We start from the raw sequence: 22,001 nt of genomic DNA, 5'->3' as shown, positions 1-22,001 counted from the left end.
GGTTTTTTGGTTGCCTTTATCTGAAGCTCATTCATCTGCAAAATTGTAAGTCAGTACTTCCTCTTTGCTTCTCACATGCAGATTTTTCTCAGCATCAGGAGTTTAAAAAATCATTACAAAATAGGCAGGGAGTGAAATGAAGCATCCATTAATATTTCTGATCTTGGGAAGAAACTAGATTTTACTAAAAGTGCCTCTTTAAAATGGAACTACTCTAATCTAAGATGTCCATGGCTTCCTTACTGATTTTTTGCCTTCTTCCTTTAAATAATGGTTCATCATCTGGAAGCAGCTTTAGATAAATTGCCCAATGAAACTCAGTATCATAAATGTTACTGTAGTCAGGATCACATGAATTTGTACATTTGCCTCCTTTTCATAACCCTTTTTTAAAATGAACCCCAAATATTCTCAGCTGAGTTAAGCAAACCTTTTCAGAGATGGATATTAACAGAATGAGGAGAGAAGAGCAAAAGACAAGAAATCTCAGATAAAAATGTCACCCAAATCTGATATTAGAGAGCTGATAGGAGAATCCAAGTGTGCTGCTCCAGATGGCAGGAGCTGCAAAGAAGGAAGAGCATGCCTGTGAGAAGCAATGAAGGGAAGCTAATGAGAGATGAAGGAGGATGAGAAACAGACACTCCAGGGCATGCATCCAATTCTTCAGGTTACGTAAAATGAGTTTTACCATTTATGTACTTCCCTCCTTTTCTGGGTGATGCACATTGCAGATAGAGTTGGTAGCAGTGCTTGCAATTACCCCCGCCTGACAGTTCTTGTTACAAGCTCCTGCTTTCAATTGCTGCTGAGTTTGTTAGATGTTACACATCCAGGCTGAAATGTCTTTTGCCAAGGCTTGGCCTCGGGCTGATTCTTTCCCCTTCCATTTTCTTTTGGGAGGAGGAAAGGGGAAGGCAGTTTCAGTAAAAATGGTTCTGTGGTTTCCAGGCCAAGATTAGGAAACTGTTTATTTGAGCAAGAACTTGAAATTTGGCAAAACAGGGGGGTAGGTCACCCTGATGCTGGAAGATGTAGCCAAGTTATAAATGTGTTTTTAAAAAGTCTCAGCTCATGTAGTTTAGCAGAGACTTGTCAGCTTGGCAGATGAATTTTCAGAGGGTTGTGTCAGCACAGGGCACAGTGTGTCTCCTGCCAACTTCCAGGCCCTCACAGAACTGTCCCCAGCAGAGCTGGATGGTGCCTGCCTCCAGTGCTGCCACAAGCCCTGAGCAGGGCAGGATTTGCCTCTGGGTGCCCAGGCTGCCACTGCCTTGGGGGCCTTGAGGCTGGAGGTGGGTGTGAGCAGGGAAGTGGGGCTAAGGTACCAAGCTAAAAAGGCTTGGGTAACAAAGGGTAACAAACCACGGAGAATCAGACTGTGATGACCTAAGGAACTGGAAAGATAACTGCTAATGACCCAGCTTAGCAAAGAACCCAGTGGGGTGATTGGTGGGACAAGAGGAGCAGGGTGGTCAGGAGGATGAGGAAAGAAAGACATCTTGGTGATAGCTCCATGTCCTTCTCAGAGCCCAGAGTAGAGCTGAGGTCACCTCCAACAGAAATCTGGAAGTCAACTGGCATGTGTGATTTTTCCTGCTTGCAGGGTCTCCTGCACTGGCTGAAAACCTGTAACTACTTTTCCTTGATTAGATCTAAAGCTTCAATTCTCCAGCAGAGAGATGGATTAGCACTTCTCCTCATTGGAGCACCTCAGCTTGGGATCAGGGCAGACATCTCTGCCATCTGTCGTGCACGCTCTCCCCTAATGTTGCAGGGGAGATGAGGAGTGGGAGGTGGTGCAGAGCCAGACTAGCTGTGTGTGCTCCCTTCTTTGCTGCTTGCTGAGGAAAGAAGAGCAGCTGTCCCTAGGCTGGGCTGCACAGGGGTCATAAAAGGCCCCAACACCAGGCATTGCTGCCAGCCCTGAAGCACAGCACAGAGCAGTTGTGGAGTAAGAATTGAAGAAAGGCCAGAAGCAATGGCAATTAACCATATCCTTACTCCTGGGTCCTAATGATCTTTATTCCCCAGCCAAGTCAACAGCCAGTGTTCTTTCACAACCCCACCAGCTCCTCATCCCAATATTTTCAATAAACATAAAGCTAAACTTCTGTCCCAGTCACACCAGAATGTCTTTGTTCTGCACCTCAGCATCTTCCCAATTATCATTGTCACCAGTGACCATTATTCCTCAGGCCTCAGCTCCAGCACCCTCCTGTTAAGTCAAAGCCAGTGACAGCCCTCTGGAGCCCTTCTGGCTCTTGCATTAAATCCTGTTACACTGTAGCCTCTACACCTCACACTCCAGCCGTCCCCACATCACCATTGACCCTACTCCAACAACCCCCTCATCCCTGGTGCTGCCCGAGACTCCAAGGCCTAGTTCCCAGTGTCATCCTGAACACCTTCTCCAGCTGCCTCTTCCTCTTCATGCAGGGGGAGGTGGACACAGAGACCTCACCAGCAAAGCAGCACACTTGTCTGACTTTTCTAGATACAGGCCACCGTCCCCAGGGTTGGGGTTCCTGCCAGCTGACCTTGGACACCTGGATTCAATCCAGTGGGTATCAGTTTCCTTTACAGTGATGAATGGAGATAACAGGATACTTTTAGGGTACCATTGACCTACCTCACTTTAGATATTTACTTGGACTGCCCCAAAAGCACCATTACCTCTCTAATCAGTCTAAGTGGAGACAAGAATTATCTCAGATTAGATGTGTCCTTTGCTCATAACACAGTTGGGCACAGAAATGCCAGGGCAATAAAGAGTTATTGAAAAGCAGAAATAAGGGAAAGTTCCAGGAATGATTTCTCCACCACTTCCACCCTTGTTCCTAGAACACACCATTCTCAGAGGGGTGTTGTTTAGAATGCATTAAAGTGTTATCTTTTGTTAAGGTCAGTGTGTTCCAGTTTGATCAGCTTGACCAGAAAAGTTGGTTGAAAGTTATAGAAACTGGAGAATGGAGGAGACGACGACGTTACACACTGGAGAACTCCAGGGTGGGCTCATGTCTGCAATTCTCTGGGCAGTTTTCCCTATTGAAAATGAGTGTAGGAATGAAAAGGCTCTAAGAAGGGATGCAAGGGCTTGGAGGTTTGGGAACAGTTTCACACAAGGAGTACTTGAATGAGCTACAGCTTTTCTTCTCAAGAATAGAGAGGACTAAGGAAAAAAAGGCGAAATATAAATAGAATAAAGTGAACAGGAAATTACTCCTTATCCTTTCTTCTGTTACAAAAAAAACCAGACAATGTCAAATGAAATTAGTAGGGAAGAAGTTCAAGACAAGTAAGATGCAATGGCTATTTTCACAAGAGTCAACCAGGCAAAGAGCTGTGTGACTCCTTGCCACATGATGTAGTGAGTACTGAAATGCTTACCATCTGTCAGGAGAGCATTTAGGGCTCCTACACCACGCTCCCAGTGTGCAGTGTGTGACAGTGCTCCTGTACTCTGGCCTTTAAACAGATGTGTGTGCATCCATGTCTCCCAGTGCTTCCAGACTCTCTGCTCTTGGCCACAGCTGGCAAGGGGGTACCTGCCTCTGCAGAGCTTTGCCCTAGGTGTTTCTAGGGGAAAAAATAGTATTTAAACATGAAAATTCAGAAATGAACACAGTGCACAAATATATAGGTAAATATATCTAAGGTTTTTTTCAGTTGATCTTAAACAGTTGATTTCAAAGTCTTACAATAGAAAAACTGAAGATTATTTTTTGTGTGTATTGAAACAAGAAAATCTGAAGTAACATTGTCTTTCAAAAATTAATCTTAGCTCTAAGCTTCTTTTGCATAGCATAGGCTGGTTGCTCATTCACCGAATGTTTTCATTATGTGCTTCTGTAGCGAAGTTAATTTGTAGCCGTACTTACTTGAAGACTATATTACAATGAAAAAGCATAAATAATGTATGTGAGAAGGCAAGGTAGGATTGCCTGGCAGCCTTCAATCTGTCATTCCTTTCACTGCTAACTTGGCAATTTGTGTGGGACAAGTTATAAACCAAATAATCCTGAGGTAAGGCTTTCATTGCCTACACAGTGCTGAATGTATTTAATTTTTAATTCCATTCAGGTCCCAAGTGCTGTCAGAATGCCAGAGTTTCACCCAATATGATTTTTCATACTGCAAAATCTTCTTTGTTTAGTTTAAAATGGAGCTGTCAGATCTCCTGTGATGACTGGGGCAGTGTTGTTTTACAAAGATACCAAAAAGTGTTGAAACTTTTCAAGGTCTCCTGAAAGCTCCTGCACAAGGTAAGGCTGTTGAGGTGCACTGAGTCACATCCAGTCACAGCTTCTCTGGAGGCTGACAGAGGACCTTATAGTCTCTTGAGGTTTTTCTCTTTATGTCTGGTGGTTTTGTAGGTGACAGGGTGCCCAACAAGAGCTGCACTCTCCTTTAGAACAGTTTCAGTGATGGTGATTCCACCACTTCTCTGGGCAGCCTGTTCCAATGCCTGAGCACCCTTTTGGTGAAGAATTTTTTTACCTAATGTCCAAACTAAACCTCCCCTGAGGCCATTTCCTCTTGTCCTGTCACTAGGTCCCTGTGCAAAAGCATCACCTGAAACTAAAGGCTCTGCAGGTTCCCCTCAAAGTGCCTCTGCAGCAACACTGAGTCGGAAAACTCTTCACAGCATCTCAGCAGCAACCCACTGTCATGGAGGAATGGTATCCATAATGCACATCACCCACTTTCCAAGGGACTTTGCAAAGGCTTTTTCTCACTTTATAGAGGGGCAGGCAGGTTTGCCTGAATTGGGAGAGAAGCAAATCTCCTATTGCTCTCCAGCTCATTCCCCCCTCCTTCTTCACATACAAGTGAAGAGGGGGAACAAAGGAGGAAACTGAGCCTGCTTCTGAAGATGAAGCAGATGAAGATCCAGTTAAAGCTGCCAGAGCGATTTCTTCTTTATTTATTACTGCAAACCAGAATACACCTGCCAAGGATTGAGTTAATCTATCATAAAAAAATCAGTTGACCTAGAAGGCTGATGCTTTTCTTTGTATCACTACAAATGACACATCCTTTTGCTGCTTCAACATTGGTAGCATGGAAGTTTTAACAATTAACAAAAAAAGCTAAAGTAACCACATTAAATTTGTAAGTATGCACTGTGAATAACATAAAAATAGCTTAGGATGCTAGAATCATTCCAAACCAAACACAACCTAAAAATAATGAAGTTAAATTTAACAGAAATCAAATATATTTAAGATCCAGGAGATGTTAAGTTAAAATAACCCCACTTTGCTCTAAGAAGTTATTTCAGGATCATAAACACGATTTGAATTTATACTGAGCTAGGATTTTTTGAGGTTTCATCTATATATTTTCTTCTGTTTGAGATTCTGGCCTTTACAAATGTTCAGCATTGGGAATTTATGAAGCAATTTAGCATTTAGAAATGGACATTCCCAATTGATTATTATGGCTAGATAAATTTTTAGGAGGCAAAGGATTGAGGACAAAGGAAGTTCTTCAGTTTAAGACAACCATTTCAGACGTTAAGCAGTGCTCTGCATAAGAGAATTTTGGTTGAATAATGACACTTTTAAAGAAAACCAAGAGACATATACTCCCATTTACTTCACACTTGGTAAAAACATCATTCAGTCACACAACTAATGTAATCTATGATGAGAATCTCTTCTGATCTTCAAAACAGCAGCAAGCAGATAGTCAGGTTGTGTATTTGGGGTCCGTGCTTATATATTACCTTTTTAAAATGAGTATGGTTGCTACCAACACCTCTCCATAAATCCCTAAAGCTTCTGAACTAGGTAACACTATGTAGGATACATTTCCTTTCTCTTTTTTTATGCAAGCAGCTGGTGCAAACCCCATCTCTTTAAAAATAAGTTGTCAAGTATTTTCTTCTTTCCTGGGAGATAGTTTTTATTTACCTCAATTTTTCATAAAGGTGGGCTGAGGTTGCCATTCTGTTTGGGAGAAGGAGGGGAAAGACTACTGCTTCAGATAGGATTGGCTGCATCAGTTTTAAATTCCTTGGGTTAGAAAAAGTAGCAGAATTAGACCAGAAGAAAAATGAGAGGGGGCCAAAAAGCAAATTTAAAAAAAATCAGTTATAATTTGTAGACTGCTCACTTATTATGAAGGAGAAGAAGAGATGAAGTCCTAGCTTTTTGTGTCTGTCGGTGAAGAACTGACATTCTCCCAGCTGGTAACACAGCAAAATTCACCCCCAGTCTGATGCTTATGAGCTCTCTCTCCCAGAAAACCACAAGCTAATCGCATAAATGACACAAAATACAGAAAGTCAGCTTCACATGGAGAGAAACAGCCCTCAGGCAATTTCAACAGCATGAGTGTCACAAGGACCATCTCACCTGCAGGACTTACTTGGTGGCTTCTCCAAGCTGGTTAAGCCAAATCTCTCAGCACATTTTTCCTTTCAGATATTCCTAAAGCTATATGGATATCTTAAAAAAATTCCCTTGCTCAGATATAGCACTGCTACGGAAGCCCAGCTTTTTGAGGGGATCCATGTTGTTAGTGAATTTAATGGGTTAATCCCATTATCACAGGATTTATCATGGATGTGTGGACTTTGGAGGACTTGCTCAGGCAAAGATGCTAGTGCCTGAGTCACTAAATCACTGGTGGGACAGGAGATCCCAGTCTTTTATGTACAGTCCCTATGGTTTGGGGGGATCTGTTCTGAGAGGAGCACAGTGCACAGCAGGGGCTGTTGGAGTATCTGACACCCTGGCAGGAACACAGATGGTTCAAACCAGATTGGCATTGTAGCATCTGGATCACTTTTCAATTCCTTCCAGATCTTTTAAGGCAAAGGTGGAATTTACCCTGTAAAGGGAAGGTTAAAATCATGGAAGTATTCGTCAAGCAAAACTGGATTCAGTTGTTGTTGAAGGTCCTGCACACAGATCTGTGATTTACTGTAGGCTGGAAGCAACGTTTAGAGTTCCCTGTCACGGCTCTTAATTATGTTGTGCAGAGCTCTGAGCTTATTTAAAGCTGTAGCAGACACGTATGATTTGTGTGTTTAGATCAGGGTGATTCACTCAGCCACATGAAAACCCGTGGCCTGCACTGGCAGGGGGACAGCCAGGGACAGCTCAAGGTCTGCTGAGAGGGGGCTCTGCTGGTATCAACTGCAGTTATTCCCTTACTTTATTTAAAGCCAAAAAGAAGGAGCAGTTTGAAGGTAGTAGATTTAAAAGAATTACTAATATAAATTGGGGGGAAAATCCAGCTAAATGGAGAAATCTCTTTTAGGTGCTGCACCTCCTTCTGCCCCGTCAGTTGTGTTTCAATTCTTTTTTCCCCAGACAGAAAAATAATATAGGACCTAAACCAACAATCCCATTATTAGCTTGCAATTTATGGCATAGCACAGCTGTCCAAAAGGATGCTGGATTACTGGCTCTGTTTGCTTTTAATTGTTCACATTCTGGGATGATGCTCTTAATTCAGTGTTTCTCAAGTTTTAACTGTGGTCGTGCTTTGACAATTGAACTACACCCTGGGAATGGGATGTCTGACACCTGGCTATCACACCTCCACTAAAAAAACACAGCAAAGGTGACATAATGGTTTTTTTGGTAGATGATGTAGAGATTCCACATACCCACTGAATGGATGAATCAAGCAATTCACCTTTCATCAAAACCACTTTAAGATAGCTTCAGAGGATTAGTAAACTTCATGGGAAATAACAGATGAATGACAAATGTGCTCTCATTTAAGTCATTGCACAGGCCATGACTGCATCCTTACTGGCACCTTTGCAACCACCTTTGTCAGTCCTGAGACTGACTACAGGTTCCTGTTCCTCTCTCCTGGCCAGACAGAATAGCATTAGCAGGTTTGTATCAAACAGTGAATGCAGTTGAAGAACACCCCAGGGAGAATTTTGCAGGGTCTGTACTACCTGTGGTGACTTGTTTCTACACCTGTGATTCGACTTGCTAGCATTTTGATCTTGCTTTTCATAGAAAAGTCTGCACAGCTTTCAAAATATCAGAGAGTTCAGGAGCCCTCTGATATGAAACGAGAGGTACCAGTCTGGCCAGGGCAGTTTCCTGGCATCCCAGAGTTTCATGGCAGGTGTAAGTATTGCCAAGTCCAACAAGGTGACACTATTGATGAGCTGGGCTCCCAGAGAAGGCACTTGCACTTTCAGGAAATATTTGGGGAGTTCTTAACCCAATATATTTTTTGTGGGTGCCTTTCAAGAATGACTTGTTAGCTGGTAACGTGAAAGAAACCTTGAAGTGGCCTGATAAAGCAAGTTACATTCACAGTGGTACGTTAACGATACCCATTTCACCCATCAATACAGACATGTGAAGGGAGGAGGTTTGCCAGAGCTCTGTTACAGTTCTGGGTTTGGCTTGTGACCCTGTGCAGTGCCCCTGCCCATCCACTCACAGTGACTACTTCACTGGTCAGAAGCATTGAATGACTGGGTTTACTTTGCCTTTCCACACCAAGCAAACTAGAAGAACTTGCTTGTATAAAATGGCTATATTATTAATCTCTTATTTTCCATATCAGGGAATCAAGAGAATTACTGCATTTTGTAGATCAGGCATCCTGATTGCTGGCATCAGCTGCAGTTAGTAACCTCAGAAAGATGGTGTGTTGTCTTTTGTGCAAGATGGACGTGTACGTTACTAAGGAGGTCTCTGCTAACTGGACTCCAACACTACTTGAAGGGAACAAAGTGTTCCCATCCCTCTTTCCAAAAACAGAAAAGGGAGAGACAATACTCCTTAAGGCATTTGCCAAAATGATAAGGGAGATGAACAAAAACCACTCCCAGCAGTACTTTGGGCTCACCAGAGTGCTGCTTTACCTATTCCAGTGCTGACGCTGCTGATCCCAAACTCTCGGAAGTCCCATCCCACCTGCACAGGGCAGCAAGAAACAGCAACGTTATCTTGCCTGCATTTTGAAATAAAATCATTTGAGAGGGGAAAAAAAAAATGTTAGTGAACTTCTGAAGGAAGTGACAGATTCTTTGATGGTATCACCTAAGTCGGCATGCCCAGGCCTGAAACCCCACCTCTCACATGTTGTTCGCTGTACATTTAGGTCACTGAAGTACATCTCCAGGGAGGGGCTGTCTCCTGAAAGCTTCAAGATAACATTGCTTCCTGTCTCCCTAATCAGCTGTGCAACAGGGTAAATTTAGAAACAAAAGGCAGCGCAGCAGTGATGGCAAATGGGTTTAATGCACATTAAAACCTGTTTTGGAGAAGTCAGAACAGGTTGTGCATGTCTTCAGCTCAGGCTCTGAGCAAAATAATAAATGACTTGCATACATTTAGCACCTTTCATCCTGAGAGAGCCTGCAGTATTTTACATAATAGGAGTTATCACCTACCCACCCATGAGCAGGCACCTGTGGAAGGCAGGGCAGGCTGCACGGGCCAGATGGGGCACAAGCGTGGTAAAGAGGCAAGTGAAGATGATCATCTCTATTCAAACACACAGGAGGAATTTAGGTGGGCACATGAAATAGCCAGGTTGGAATTTAGCCAGGAAAACTGTGTATGAAATAGTCCTTGCTTGGCAATAAGTACAGTGAATTATTTAATGACCCTGAGCCAAACACAGAGCATTTCATCTTAACTTACTGAAATTGCTCCCAAACATGTTTATATTCCAAAAAGTTCTCTTTCAAGTCTTCTGAAGCTTATTTATTCAAGGGCAGAAATGCGAACAGCAGAAAGTTAGCTACAAGGAAGACCTTCCTCAGTAGGGAAAAAAAAGAAAAAAAATGTAGAGAGAAAGTTTTGAGGTGAAGGGGGTGGGAAATATGCCACTCCCTTAAGGGAAATACATACCAGTAAACAAATGATGTGTAAGTCTGCAGGCCATCATTTTTACCACACTGCTCTACACCAGAGAACGTGCAAAAAAAGACTGTTCCATCAGAAAAGACCACACACTTCTTTGGCTGGATTTTTTTCCCCTCTTACCCAGTTTGATGCTTCTGTTTTTGCCAAGACTGGTATCTGGGCTTAGCTTCAAGCTCATCATTACTTCTCCCCTAGAGTTGCAGCCAAAAATACATCTTTTCCACAAAGGCTGGATGATTTTCAGGATGATTTTACTTCTCTGCAGGAGGTTTTTCTCCTACTAAGTGGGAGCTGTGCTCAATCTATTGTATCTTGGCCACACTCGAACTCGACTTGCTGGGTTAATTCACAGACAAATTGCACACATGCAGTACATTTACTTAGAAGACAGATAGCAATAAAGTGCCCCTTACCACAGTGGAAATATTTTGTCCAGTTTATTAAAGCAGCTGACCTTATTTAAAGCATGCAAATATTTTCAATAGAAGAAAAGAGCAGGTACCAAAGGGCATCTTAAGCAGAGAAACAATCAAAGCTGGACAAATGGAACTAGCAAGTAAGTTTTCTTGGATTTAATATTTTGCATTTTTACACTATCAGTATGATGGTCCATTGTAAGGAACTACCAGACATATTTGCAGGGTCAAAAAGGTGCATATTTGCACCTTTCTAAGGTGTTTACCTTAGCTAACAACAAATTGCAGGAGCAACAGGGGTTACTAGCTGATATAAGGAAGGGGTCCATTGATCTGAAACTCTAGGAACCTACATTTTCTAACCTAGTCCTTGAGTTGTAGCAGTGGCCCCAGTTCTTTGACTTGGTGCTCAGGAGTGGACCTCAGAGGCCAGCTCAATCTTCCGGCCGCCCTGAGGCACAGGGTGCTGTGCTCCAAAGTCAGCTCCAGCCTGTTTCTGAGAGATGCTCATCAAATTTTTTCTTTGAATGCTGCCACAATGGAGCTACTACAGCCTCCTCAGGCACCCCAACCAAACAGCCAGAAGAATAAAAGAAGGTTTTCCTAACCTAAAGTTTACCTTACTCCAATGTAAGTTCTCACCCTTTACTCCATGGATAATAGATTCATGGTAGCACTTGCCTTTTACTTGAAGATCATCTTTCCCCATTTAGTCAGCTTTTCTGTAGATAAACAGTCCAGCTACTTTCACTTTCCTCTCTCACATTTTCCTCATCATCACTGCTTGCCTCTGGACCATGTTGAGTGCCTGTCTTTCATCATCAAAGTCTGACCAGCACTCCAGCTGCTCACTGATATGAACCAGCGCAGGATTCCTTTGTGCCTGTTGTATTTGCATTTGTGCATTCCATGAGAGTATATATATTTATCTGCCAGTTAAATAACAGATAAGTCAATTTTGTGTTGATCTCCTGAGCCACAAAAGCAATTTTATCTACTGAACTAGTAGGTCCTAATTTATGATTCCCGTAGCTGACTACTTCTTAGTACAGATCTGTGTATCTGTCTCAATTGGTTAGCCTCCATTTTTTCTCCAAACACTTCATTGTCTGATCTTGTCTTATGACACACTTGAAGCCCCTCTGAATTTTGTGTATTTTTAAATACAGTTCACAAATATATGCAAAGTATTAGTTCATATAAATGCATAAAATGTAAACATCTCGTCTGAGATCTGAGTATTTGGATAACATAGAAAGTATATCATCCATTTTTACAGATGACACAATGAGGAAAAAAAAAGAAAAACAAAAGAAAAGCCTAAGATAGTAGCCACTGTAGTCAGTTCTAGAAGCAGTCAGAGCACTGTTTGCCTATTATGGGGTATCAAAATCTCCTCTTTGTTTCAGTAGCAGGCTAGGTCCAGTGCAAGCACAGCAGAGTCCAAAGGGCTGATGCAAGATCTAAGGTCACATAATCATAGGATCATTATGGCTGCAAAAGACCTCCAAGATCACTGAGTCCAGCCTTTGACCGAACACCCCCTTGTGAACTGGACCGTGGCACTGAGTGCCATGTCCAGTTGTTTCTGGAACACCTAAATGGATAGTGCCTTCACCACTTCCCTGGGGTGCTGAGGGGCCACTCCATCCCCTCGTCCAGATCATTGGTAAAGACATCAAACAGGTTTGCTCCCAGTACTAAGCCCTGGGGAATCCCACTCAAGCCTGGATCCCAGCTGGATGTAACTCCAGTCACCAACCCCCTCTAGGCTCGGCCATCCAGCCCGTTTCTCACCCGGCCAGCCAGCTGTGCACCTGACCTAGCCATGAGCAGCCAGCTCTTCCAGAAGAATGCTGTGGGAAAAGGTTCAAAGGCTTTACTGAGGTGCAGGCACACAACATCCACAGCCTTTCCCTCATCCACAGGCAGGTCACCTGCTCATAAAAGGAGATCAGGCTGGTCAAGCAGGACTTGTCTTTCCTAACTCCATGCTTCCCAGACTTCTGGCTTCAAAAGCACCCCAAGTCTGCTTCCAATGCCTGGACATCTACTTGTCATCTTATATCCAGCGCTGCTGCTCTAACAAAGACATACCTAGCAACAAAGTCAGAGCACAGAAAGAGTTACACTCGAATGCAGAGTAAATCCATGTTAATACATTTTAAAACAGTCTAGGCCCACCCATGGAGGCATCTTAAATCTTCAAAACTGAAAGCAACCCCAGCAACTGTCATGGGATCTTGGGGATGGGGAAGTAATCCAAAAACATCTTAATCTCTATTTAAAGAAAATAGTTGGAGCAAGTAGCACAGTATGTGCTATGTGTCAGTGGAACATGGCACTCTGTTGTATTAGGCACCCCTTAGGGGTTAATCCTTGCTATGACTAAACTCTTTGCTCCATAATGTACCAGTTCCAGTCTCCACAGCCACACACACACCTTTTTTTGTGACTGTGCAGTTACAGAATGCACACACACTAAGGTGCAGAGCAGGGATTATGCATTAAATGTGAAGGTAAACGTCAGTGTAGACAAATCTGACCTGCAGCAACTTCCCTTCAGTCCCAGCTTAAAAGCAAAACTTACTCTTTCACAGGGGGCAGAGACTGGCAACCCTACTCTTACCCCAGCCCCTTGGGTTTGGGCTTTTTGTGTGCAAGGTGCCTTTAAGTCCCCAGAAGTTGACTGCTCAAGACTGGTTTCTTGAGAGGCAGCACAATGGAATAACAGATGTGTTCATATTCTCTCATTATTCGTTCTGGTTTTCTGATTGAAATGATTCTACATCACACCTAAAACACTAAATATTTAAAAATAAGCAACAACCATGCAGACTTTGTAACTGGGATGACACTTCTACTGTTTTTTTTTTTCCTTGTGAAGCCTAGAACAAACAAAATGCTCATGAGAAACTGAGTTGTCTTTAGGCAGGAACTTAGTGTTTATATATAGTGTCTATATATAGACACACACACAAATGCATGCAATGATATTCTATGCCTGTGTGTGTATATATATATATATATATAAAATGAGGCAAGATTTTTCTCCCCTCACATTCATGATCAATCAATGTACTTTTACACCTAAAGGGTCACTCTGTCTTCTCAGAAGCAGCTCAACAAGAAAGCTCAATCTAAAAAATAACCTAACACCTAAGAACTTAGGCACAAAAGTTTTCAGAGAAGGAAGAACTGGTGCACATTAATCTGTCAGTGGTAACTGTGCACTCCTTTCTACCAAATAGAAGGGAACTGAAGTTAGCTGGTGAGCAGCACAGGAGGGCTAACTTGAGTCAGTTCACCCTTCCTACTGAGTGTCCACATGCCAGTGAAAACCATAATTTGACATGCAATATATGACCTTTCTATAATTCATTTGTGAGTTTAAACTTGTAGAATCAGATGCATAGCTTATACCACACTGCAAAGATTTTATTCATATGGGGTGATGTCACTGAGTAGAAGAGCCCTGGAACAGCACAGTTCGAGAGTGAATTAATAGGAAGCACTTAATGCTTAACCCTCAAAGCATTTTGCAAACATTAATATTTCAGTGCTCCCAGGACACAAGTTAAACCATGCACATGGCTTTCCTGGGAAATGGTAAAATGCCTTGCTGGAAGGCACAGCAGGAAGTCAGATGTGCCATTACAAGGTGGGAGCTGCCTTTATCCAGGGCAATGTGTACCCAAGTAGATTGTACCCAATTACATTTTAAAAACCACCTTTATCCTGTTTCAGATGTCACCAGTGCAATCACTTCAATAATGTGGTCAGTTAGATGTTAGTGACATTGAAAATAAAATGCAAGCAAACGTCAAGTGCCAAGACCACCAGATGTCTTCAAAGGAAGACATTTCCAAGAGGAGCTAAGAAACATGGTCCTCATGCAGCAGCAGTACATGTCATTAATTTCTTTTCAAGGTGATGATAAAGCAAAATTCACATACTGCAATAGCAAATTTCACCAGCACAGATGGCAGTTGTAAAGAACCTGAGCCTTACTGCAATCATGGATTTTCACGTAAAACCAGTTTGTTTTCCAAACCATGGCTAGTACATGGATGAGAGGAACTTGAATGCTGATACTACTGTTTGGGTGACAGGTTTTCTAGCATTCTTGCCACTAAGCTGCAAAGAGAAATTTCTATTTCTCAGTGATTTATTGGTGCTTATCACATTCATATTCATTAGAAGAATCTATATCCACAGAAAGATTACCAGATCCTGAAATGCTGTTCATAGGAACAAAGGCCTTTTTAGTGAAAAACAAACATCTAAAAAGTAAAGGAAGCCACAGTTTTACACACTGGCAAATACAAATCTGAACCCCAGGGCTTTAAAGCAGTTGCTTGAATCAGCTGTGGGCAGGGATGAAGGAGGTGGCAGGTACAGGCTGCATTGACAGGGGAGCTTTAATCAGCCCAGCAGTTGTCACCTTCTGTAGCACTGACACTTTTCTCAACTACAGCCTGAAATCTCTCCTGTATGGCAAGAGTCAGGCTGCCCCAGGGGCTTTGCTTTTGCCAGCAACTTCTTGCACTACACAGCCACTGATAACCACTTTCAGGCTGAACCCCACTGGCCTAACCAGCAGGTACCTCACAGTTACTGCCATTACTGAGGTACCACCACCTAAGTCACATCATTTCTTAACACTGTGGGTTTGGGATTTTATCATACACAAACATAACCAGTTACCTCATTTTGACTGTAGACTTTGACAGTCCAGGACTGCAGCTGAACCTCTCAGAGGCCTCTGGGTCACAGTTCAACAGCAGATGATGGGTATGAAAGGATTACATCGCTTGGCAAAGTCTGAAAAGGGCCCCTTGTCAGTCAAGAGAGCTGAGACAATTGTATTTGCATGCCTAACAATGAAACTATGAGAGAAAGACTGAATTACTCTGTCAGCTTAAAAAACCCAATCACAGCTAACATCAGGTTAAGTGCTGGGTTGGAGTCCTCCAACAGGCACTGTGGCACTCCCCACTCCTGCTAGGACAGCTGGCTGCGGAAATCAAAGCAATGGTATAGCCAAACTTTGCCAGTCTCCAACAAGAACAGGAACCCACCATCGTTCAAAAAAGTTGTGCTTGCCGATAACCATCCTGTACCTGCTGCTGTTGGGGCAGCAGCACGTTTGGAGTCAGACTGTAATTTCTGTGTTAGAATACAGACTTCAAACAGGATGGCAGCAGGATTTCAGGAAGGAGGAACTCTGCTCTCCTCCAGGGACAAACAGCACCTACCATTACAGTCCAGTCTTTAGGTGTTAGGAAAGCAAAACTCACAGATGGTAAATACAATATATAATTTAATACACACACTAGAGCTGGTCAGAATTAACATATATGGGAGGAGGAGAAAGAGCATTTCAGGTGAGATTGAATGTACCATTTTTATGGAAATCTAGTTTGTTGTTGCAGAACATTGAAGACAAAGCCTCTCAACCCCTCCCCTTAAAAAACAAAACAAAACCACCACCACCACACCCCAAACACACTTGCTAATAGATGGGAAAATTCCATAAAATTACTTTGCCTCTCGTGTTGTAATACAAGGCAATTTAATATAGAAAATACGATCATCAGAGTGACCAACTTCATTCCCATATAGAGAAAATAAAACCAGTCTGTGACAGCCTAGATCTGTAGCATTCGCTGTTACAACCTCTGCATTAAAGACAGAGGAGTATGCCTGGAAAAGTAAAAATGGCAAGTTTTCCACAAAATCCATCAGGCAGCTTTGTCAGATGTGTCAGTATTTATACGTTTCTCACTCAACATGTTCCTTCAGTGCCTAGAGAAAACCACATTGGCTGTTTTAATTAAGAGGCATTAAGTACTGGATATGGCAGTTGGTACAAAGCTCTACCCTCTGTTCTAAAGACAATCTGATTCTTCAGTTAGCATTGGTTTTACCATTTCACGCCAACCAAGATCTCTCATCCTGTACCAACGTCTTCCTATTTTGATGACACCTAAATTTAGAGGGCGCAGATAACCCCCGTTAGCAATAAGAAGTGGTGACAAGGGACAAGACACACACCTTTACTCCTCAACAGGAACATATGAACTCTGGATGCTGATACTATAAATAAAATCAATGGCCCTGGTTTATCTCTGAATGAACCTCCAAAACAGGAGGTGCTATACAGATCATAGCCTGATCTCAAAATAATTATTCTGTTGATGATCCAACATGAAAAATGCTTTCTTTGGCTGATAACTTGCACTTGTTTCCTTGGAAGCATATTATTTCTGGCTTACTGAAATGAATACTTTTTATTTTTAACTAAGCGTTGAAAATATTTCAAAGAGAATTGCCAAGTGAGGCTGTAATACCTGGACCAAATATCCTGTTTTGCAGTAATACAGTCTATTTAGGGCTGCCTCAGAAGGTCACCGATACTTCAACTACTGCAATATGTCACCACCTTATAAATGAGAGTGATATCAGCAAACAAAATTGGTGCCTTATCATTCCCTGGCACTGGCTGCCTACTCCCAGGTGGAAGGTGTGATGTTACATTTAAATTTAAAGGATCTGGGTGACTAAAGTTGGCTATGAACTCAGAAGTACAAGACAAACAGACAAAACCATCAAGGGCTGTACCCTTACCTAAGAAAACACACAAATGTGCTGAATTCGACAGGGTTGGGCCATTCAGTGCTGAATAGTAACAACTCTGGAACTGCTAAAATGCTAACAGTGTCTGACTTTGGCCTTTCCAAATTGCACTGCATTAAAAAAAACTCCCATCTCTCAGACTTTCTGTTATACAGAAGGTCAAAATTAATGAAACCTGTCAAGATATTTTAAACTAAAATCTTCAGGCACTTTCAAGGTATGTCATTACATATTTCACAATTCATAAGTCAAAACTTGGAAATGAAAACAGTGTGTCTTTATTGATAGTCTGCCACAAATTAATGCATAAACTTAAGAGTTAGCCAAAACTGTATCTGCCATCCGAACATGGCAAGCATTATCTGCAAAAAGTGGATGTTTTCTTCTAGCAGATACCCAGATGTTCTGTTACCAGGTCTCACTATAGTGCCATATGCAATTAAAGTATTGTTTTACACAAGTTGCATGATGCTCACCAGAGTCACTGTCTCTTCATTACTGCAAGCACACAGAGATGCAAGCACACTTTAATGTTAAGCCTTTACTGAAGTCAGTGGAACTCATTTGTCTCCCAGGTGAGCTTGCACACCGTATTTGCAGGCCTGGAGTTTATGACTACAAAAGCAAAGACAAGGGGGACAAGAACAGATGCACCACAATAGGCATTCCAACAATTCAATGCATCTATCTTACTGAAGGAAATCGTATCTTTACATACCATTAAATGTTAAAAACAAACAAGGATGTTTAAGCACAAAGTATATATTTATACCAAATAAAACAACTGAAAAAGTATTACATAAAGAAAAATAATGTAACAGAATGTACTTAAGTACCTAGCTTACAGTCATGCTCATATCTAAAAATAACATTGTTAAGTAATATATATAATTTTGGACATAATTCTCTAACATACAACATGATTCTGTGATTCTAAATGTGGAGAGTACTTTTTCCATGATACAGAACACAAATTATTTTATACAGGCACACCTGCTAATTTGTATAAAAAACATGCTTGTAAGTGAAAAGGTCACTGTAGTACTAATTTACCATGTAGTGTTAATCATGTTGAAATTGTCTCTTCTCCTTTTGCATTGGTGAGCGCCAACACTGAATGGTACAATATTTGATCCATATGGTTCACCGACACTGCAACCTGTTCCCAAGCAGTAAGCCCTGCCTGGATGTTAACAGTACAGTTCTGTACAGCCCCATCTGTCTGCATATAGTGTATTTAAAACTAAAAGCTATTACAATTATTACAATGATTTCTGTTTCAATATATACATCAGTATAAAATACTACCCAAAACACTTTTGCATTTCAAACAATTTTAACCACTTCATCAAACAATGCATTTGCAGAATTAAAAAAAAAAAAAAATCCAAATTAATATTGATTGCCAACAGTACAGCATCTCTATGGTATGTTTCCTAATAAATGAGAGAACGGAAATGTCTTAATTAAAATAAGTATCACAAAACATAATAATGTTAGAGCAGTTCAAGGATTCCCAGTTTGTCAGTATCTACCCTAAGCAGTGCTACCCAAATACAGTATAAGCCATTTAGTGTTTCTACAATGAGAATAAAACATTCAAATATTAAAGCTGTGACAAACACACAAAAGCAAGGAAAGAAAATTTGTTCTGTACTCATTTCTGTTGTAGCAAGGTACAGCATGTCAGGAGTTTGCACTCAGTGCATCATATCGGGCCATGTACATGGACTGGGGAATGAGATGCTGGAGAGCAGTGCTGCACAAAGGCACCTGGGAGTCCTGGTCAATGGAAGTTGGACATCAGCAGTTGGAGTCAGCAGTGCCCTGGCAGCCAGGAGGGCCAACCCTGTCCTGGGGTACATCAGGCACAGCATCACCAGCCGGGCAAGGGAGGGGATTGTCCCACTCTGCTCTGCACTGGAGCGGCCTCACCTCGAGTGCTGGGGGCAGATTTGGGTGCCACAATGTAAGACAGACATTAAACTATTGGAGAGTGTCCAAAGGAGGCCAGTAAAGGTGGCTCCTTTGAGGGGAAGCCAATCCTCATGGCCGAGATAACTTGGTCTGTTCAGCCTGGAGAAGACTGAGGGGAGACTTCTTTGCAGTCTGCAGCTTCCTCATGAGAGGGACAGGTAAGATCTCTTCCTCTTGAGACCAGTGACAGGACCTGGGGGAATGGCCTGAGGCTGTGTCAGGGGAGGTTTAGGTTGGGTATTAGAAAAAGGTTCTTCACCCAGAGGGTGGTTGGGCACTGGAACAGGCTCCCCAGGGGAGTGGTCACTGCACCAGCCTGACAGAGGTCAAGAAGCGTTTGCACAACACTCTCGGGCACACGGTGTGACTCTTGGAGCGTCCTGTGCAGGGCCAGGGGTTGGACTTGATGATCCCAATGGGTCCCTTCCAACTCAGCTTATTCTGCAATTCTCTGTGTGCTATGATACCTGGATACAACTATGGAAGAAACTGAAATAGAATCAACTCTGAATTTCCTTGCTGTTGTGGTTTTATGTCAGATCATTCAAGTTATAAAAACTTAGTGTCTTTTTCTTTTCCTGAAGGGAAGGAGAGAGAGGAATTCATGATGAAATTGCAAAAATACTACTAAAATCCCTATCTTGGACACAATACACTGCTTTAGGAGCTACTGTGTCATTGCACAACGTAAGTGGCCTATTAATTGCTGAATTATTGGTGTAGCAGAATATATATCATTGTGAACGTGTTTTAAAAATTGGTATTTTTAAACTTGCCTGTATCCCATAACAAGCCATAAAATTTTGTGTTTTTCAAACACTAATATGTTTATGTAAAGTAGTAAATGTACATTTATAGTGGCAAATTTCAAATCTCTGCCTCTACTGCTTCAGTTTTTAAAATGGGATTTGGTTAAGAGTTTTCCTTCTTTACATCATCCTAAAACAGAATTATTTCTGAAGCATAAAAAATTCCAAATGGCAATAGAAATATGATGCGGGTTTTTTGTTTGTTTTGCTGATTTGTTCCTAGCTTAAAAAATAATCAATGTCTTTAAAAAAATGCAAAACAGTAAAACCCAAAAAATCTCTCCTCAGGAGAAGTCCCCGCTAACTGAGAGGTTTTTTTCCAAAACTAAGTTTCATGCTTACAGTATCTTTATAGTCATGTTATACACCCTTGAAAATAAAGGCTCAATGTTGAGAATGGTGACAGGCCCTTAATTATAGAGGTGTTAACTGGTGACACTATTTTTCATCAGAAAAAAACCCGAAAGCCCCACAAAAATTCATAGCTTATCTTGAAAGTTTGATTCATGCTCGCTTTGTTTATTTAAAAATACTCTTTGGAAACTTGTGTCAACTCCTGCAGACAACTTAGTGATACATCTTTTCCTGTTAAAATAAAAATAATTCTTATTCACCTCTACCCCACGCTAAGCTCTACTACTAATATACACTTCATTACCTGCTCATGTCACCATCTAACACGTATCTTTACATTCTTCTACATATAGTGTCCAGGGCTTATTTTTCACCAAACAGAACTTGGTAACTATTACACTTTAAAGTTTTTATTGAGGAGTTTTTTGGTGTTCTAGCCTTTTCATTGCAATGCACAGTGATATTAATAGTTCAGAATTTTTGTCAGTGATAACTTAAGAGAAACTTTTCATAAATTTTTGTTTCCCATTAAGGATTTTAAAATCTGAACTCACTTAGAGACCAAAACTGAAAACCAGAAGAGAGATTAGATGTAATTTTAAAATGGTTCTGCTACTTTAAAATGCATTTAAAATTTGTACACATGACACACGATTCTAACTTTTACATTGCTGTAATCAGATTCTAATTCAAAGTCTTGCAAATACACATGAAAAATAAGCCACTGGTCATGAAATCTAATGATTACATTCAAAGCTAGCCTTTAAAAAAAAAAAAAAGTTACAGGCAAAACATACTGGTTCATGTACTCACTAGCTTATCAGGCTACAATAGGCATGGTTTAAGTATAAAAAAAAGCAGACAATTCAGATTTAAATAAGACTGTGTGAAATCAGAAAAAAACCCTTAGATTTCACTACTAAAAAAAACCCCAGAACACCTATAATTACTTCCCATCCTACCACTACAGTTAAACCAACTAACAAAAATAATCAAAAGTATTTTTGACAAATGGAAGTTAGGCTAGAGTATGTGGCAACAATCAAAGTTCATATATGTTTCTATGTAAAATGACTCATGATTTACTATAACATAAAATATGAACAAGAGCACTTCATGACTAATGCAAGAGCTACTAGTAGGAACACTTAATGCCAGTCTTCAGCCCTCCTTTACGTCATATCTCCAAATCAGTATTGACTTCTTTTGACCAGATACATCATTTTTGGCTTGTCACCCCAGTATGTCATGTTTTACCACTTGCCACAGGCAGCAGGAGACAACTAGCTGAGCAAACTACAAGCAGTGACATGCAGAAATTAACTCTCAAATCTGAGTACTTAGATAAAATGATATGCAAGCGCACACTAGGACAAAAGGAATGGCATTCGTCATCCAAAATAGGCTCATCATCCCTCCCCACCCCCCTTGAACAGTAGTTGCAACAGCAATAGAAAAAGATCAAGAAGATGTCTGTTCTTCAGAGTCAACTGTGGAAAAAAGTCAGCAATATATAACAGCAGCGATGGACAAGGAAGAGCAAACCCAAAGAATCTTGTTGAATATTTGTTCATTTACTTTTTCTGAACACAAGCCAAAGTGCACCACACTGGCTTGTTCTGAACTTCAGATACAGATGTCCTATCTCCTTAGATCCTTCACAGATTTAGAATTCAGTCTCCCTGAGGCCCCTATAACCAAGTAAGAAAGCTCTCTTTATCTAGCTTGGTGGCTGCCAAGACAGATTCCATGTCATTAAGGATGTCAGAGCTCAAAGCCTCTTGCAGACTTGGCATCAGTTCTTCTCCTTCTATATTCATTCCATCTCCTTCCAGTGTCCCAAGGTCCACATTTGTCCCTGGAATGGCTTCAAGGTAGTCTGGGAAACGGTTCTGATGGGATGGTATGTTACTTTGGCCGATACTGTCACCTAGTTATAACAC

At 41.4% G+C, this 22,001-nt stretch overlaps 1 protein-coding gene across 3 annotated transcripts in view; it reads right to left on the bottom strand.

The window, feature by feature from the left end:
- Positions 1–17,329: 17,329 nt before the first annotated feature.
- Positions 17,330–22,001, bottom strand: part of YAP1 (Yes1 associated transcriptional regulator) — an 88,294-nt gene continuing 83,622 nt past the window's right edge. For all 3 annotated transcript variants that reach the window (XM_082278680.1, XM_082278679.1, XM_082278681.1), the window contains one exon: positions 17,330–21,988. In XM_082278680.1, the coding sequence (XP_082134806.1) occupies positions 21,750–21,988 (239 nt within the window). In that variant the 3' untranslated portion in view covers positions 17,330–21,749. The remainder of the gene's footprint in view (positions 21,989–22,001) is intronic.

This window comes from Coloeus monedula (genome assembly GCF_965178545.1).
Source record: "Coloeus monedula genome assembly, chromosome: 3".
Taxonomy (NCBI): Eukaryota; Metazoa; Chordata; class Aves; order Passeriformes; family Corvidae; genus Coloeus; species Coloeus monedula.
The sequence above is the reverse complement of the archived record's forward strand: the minus strand, read 5'-3'. Positions and strand labels throughout refer to the sequence as shown.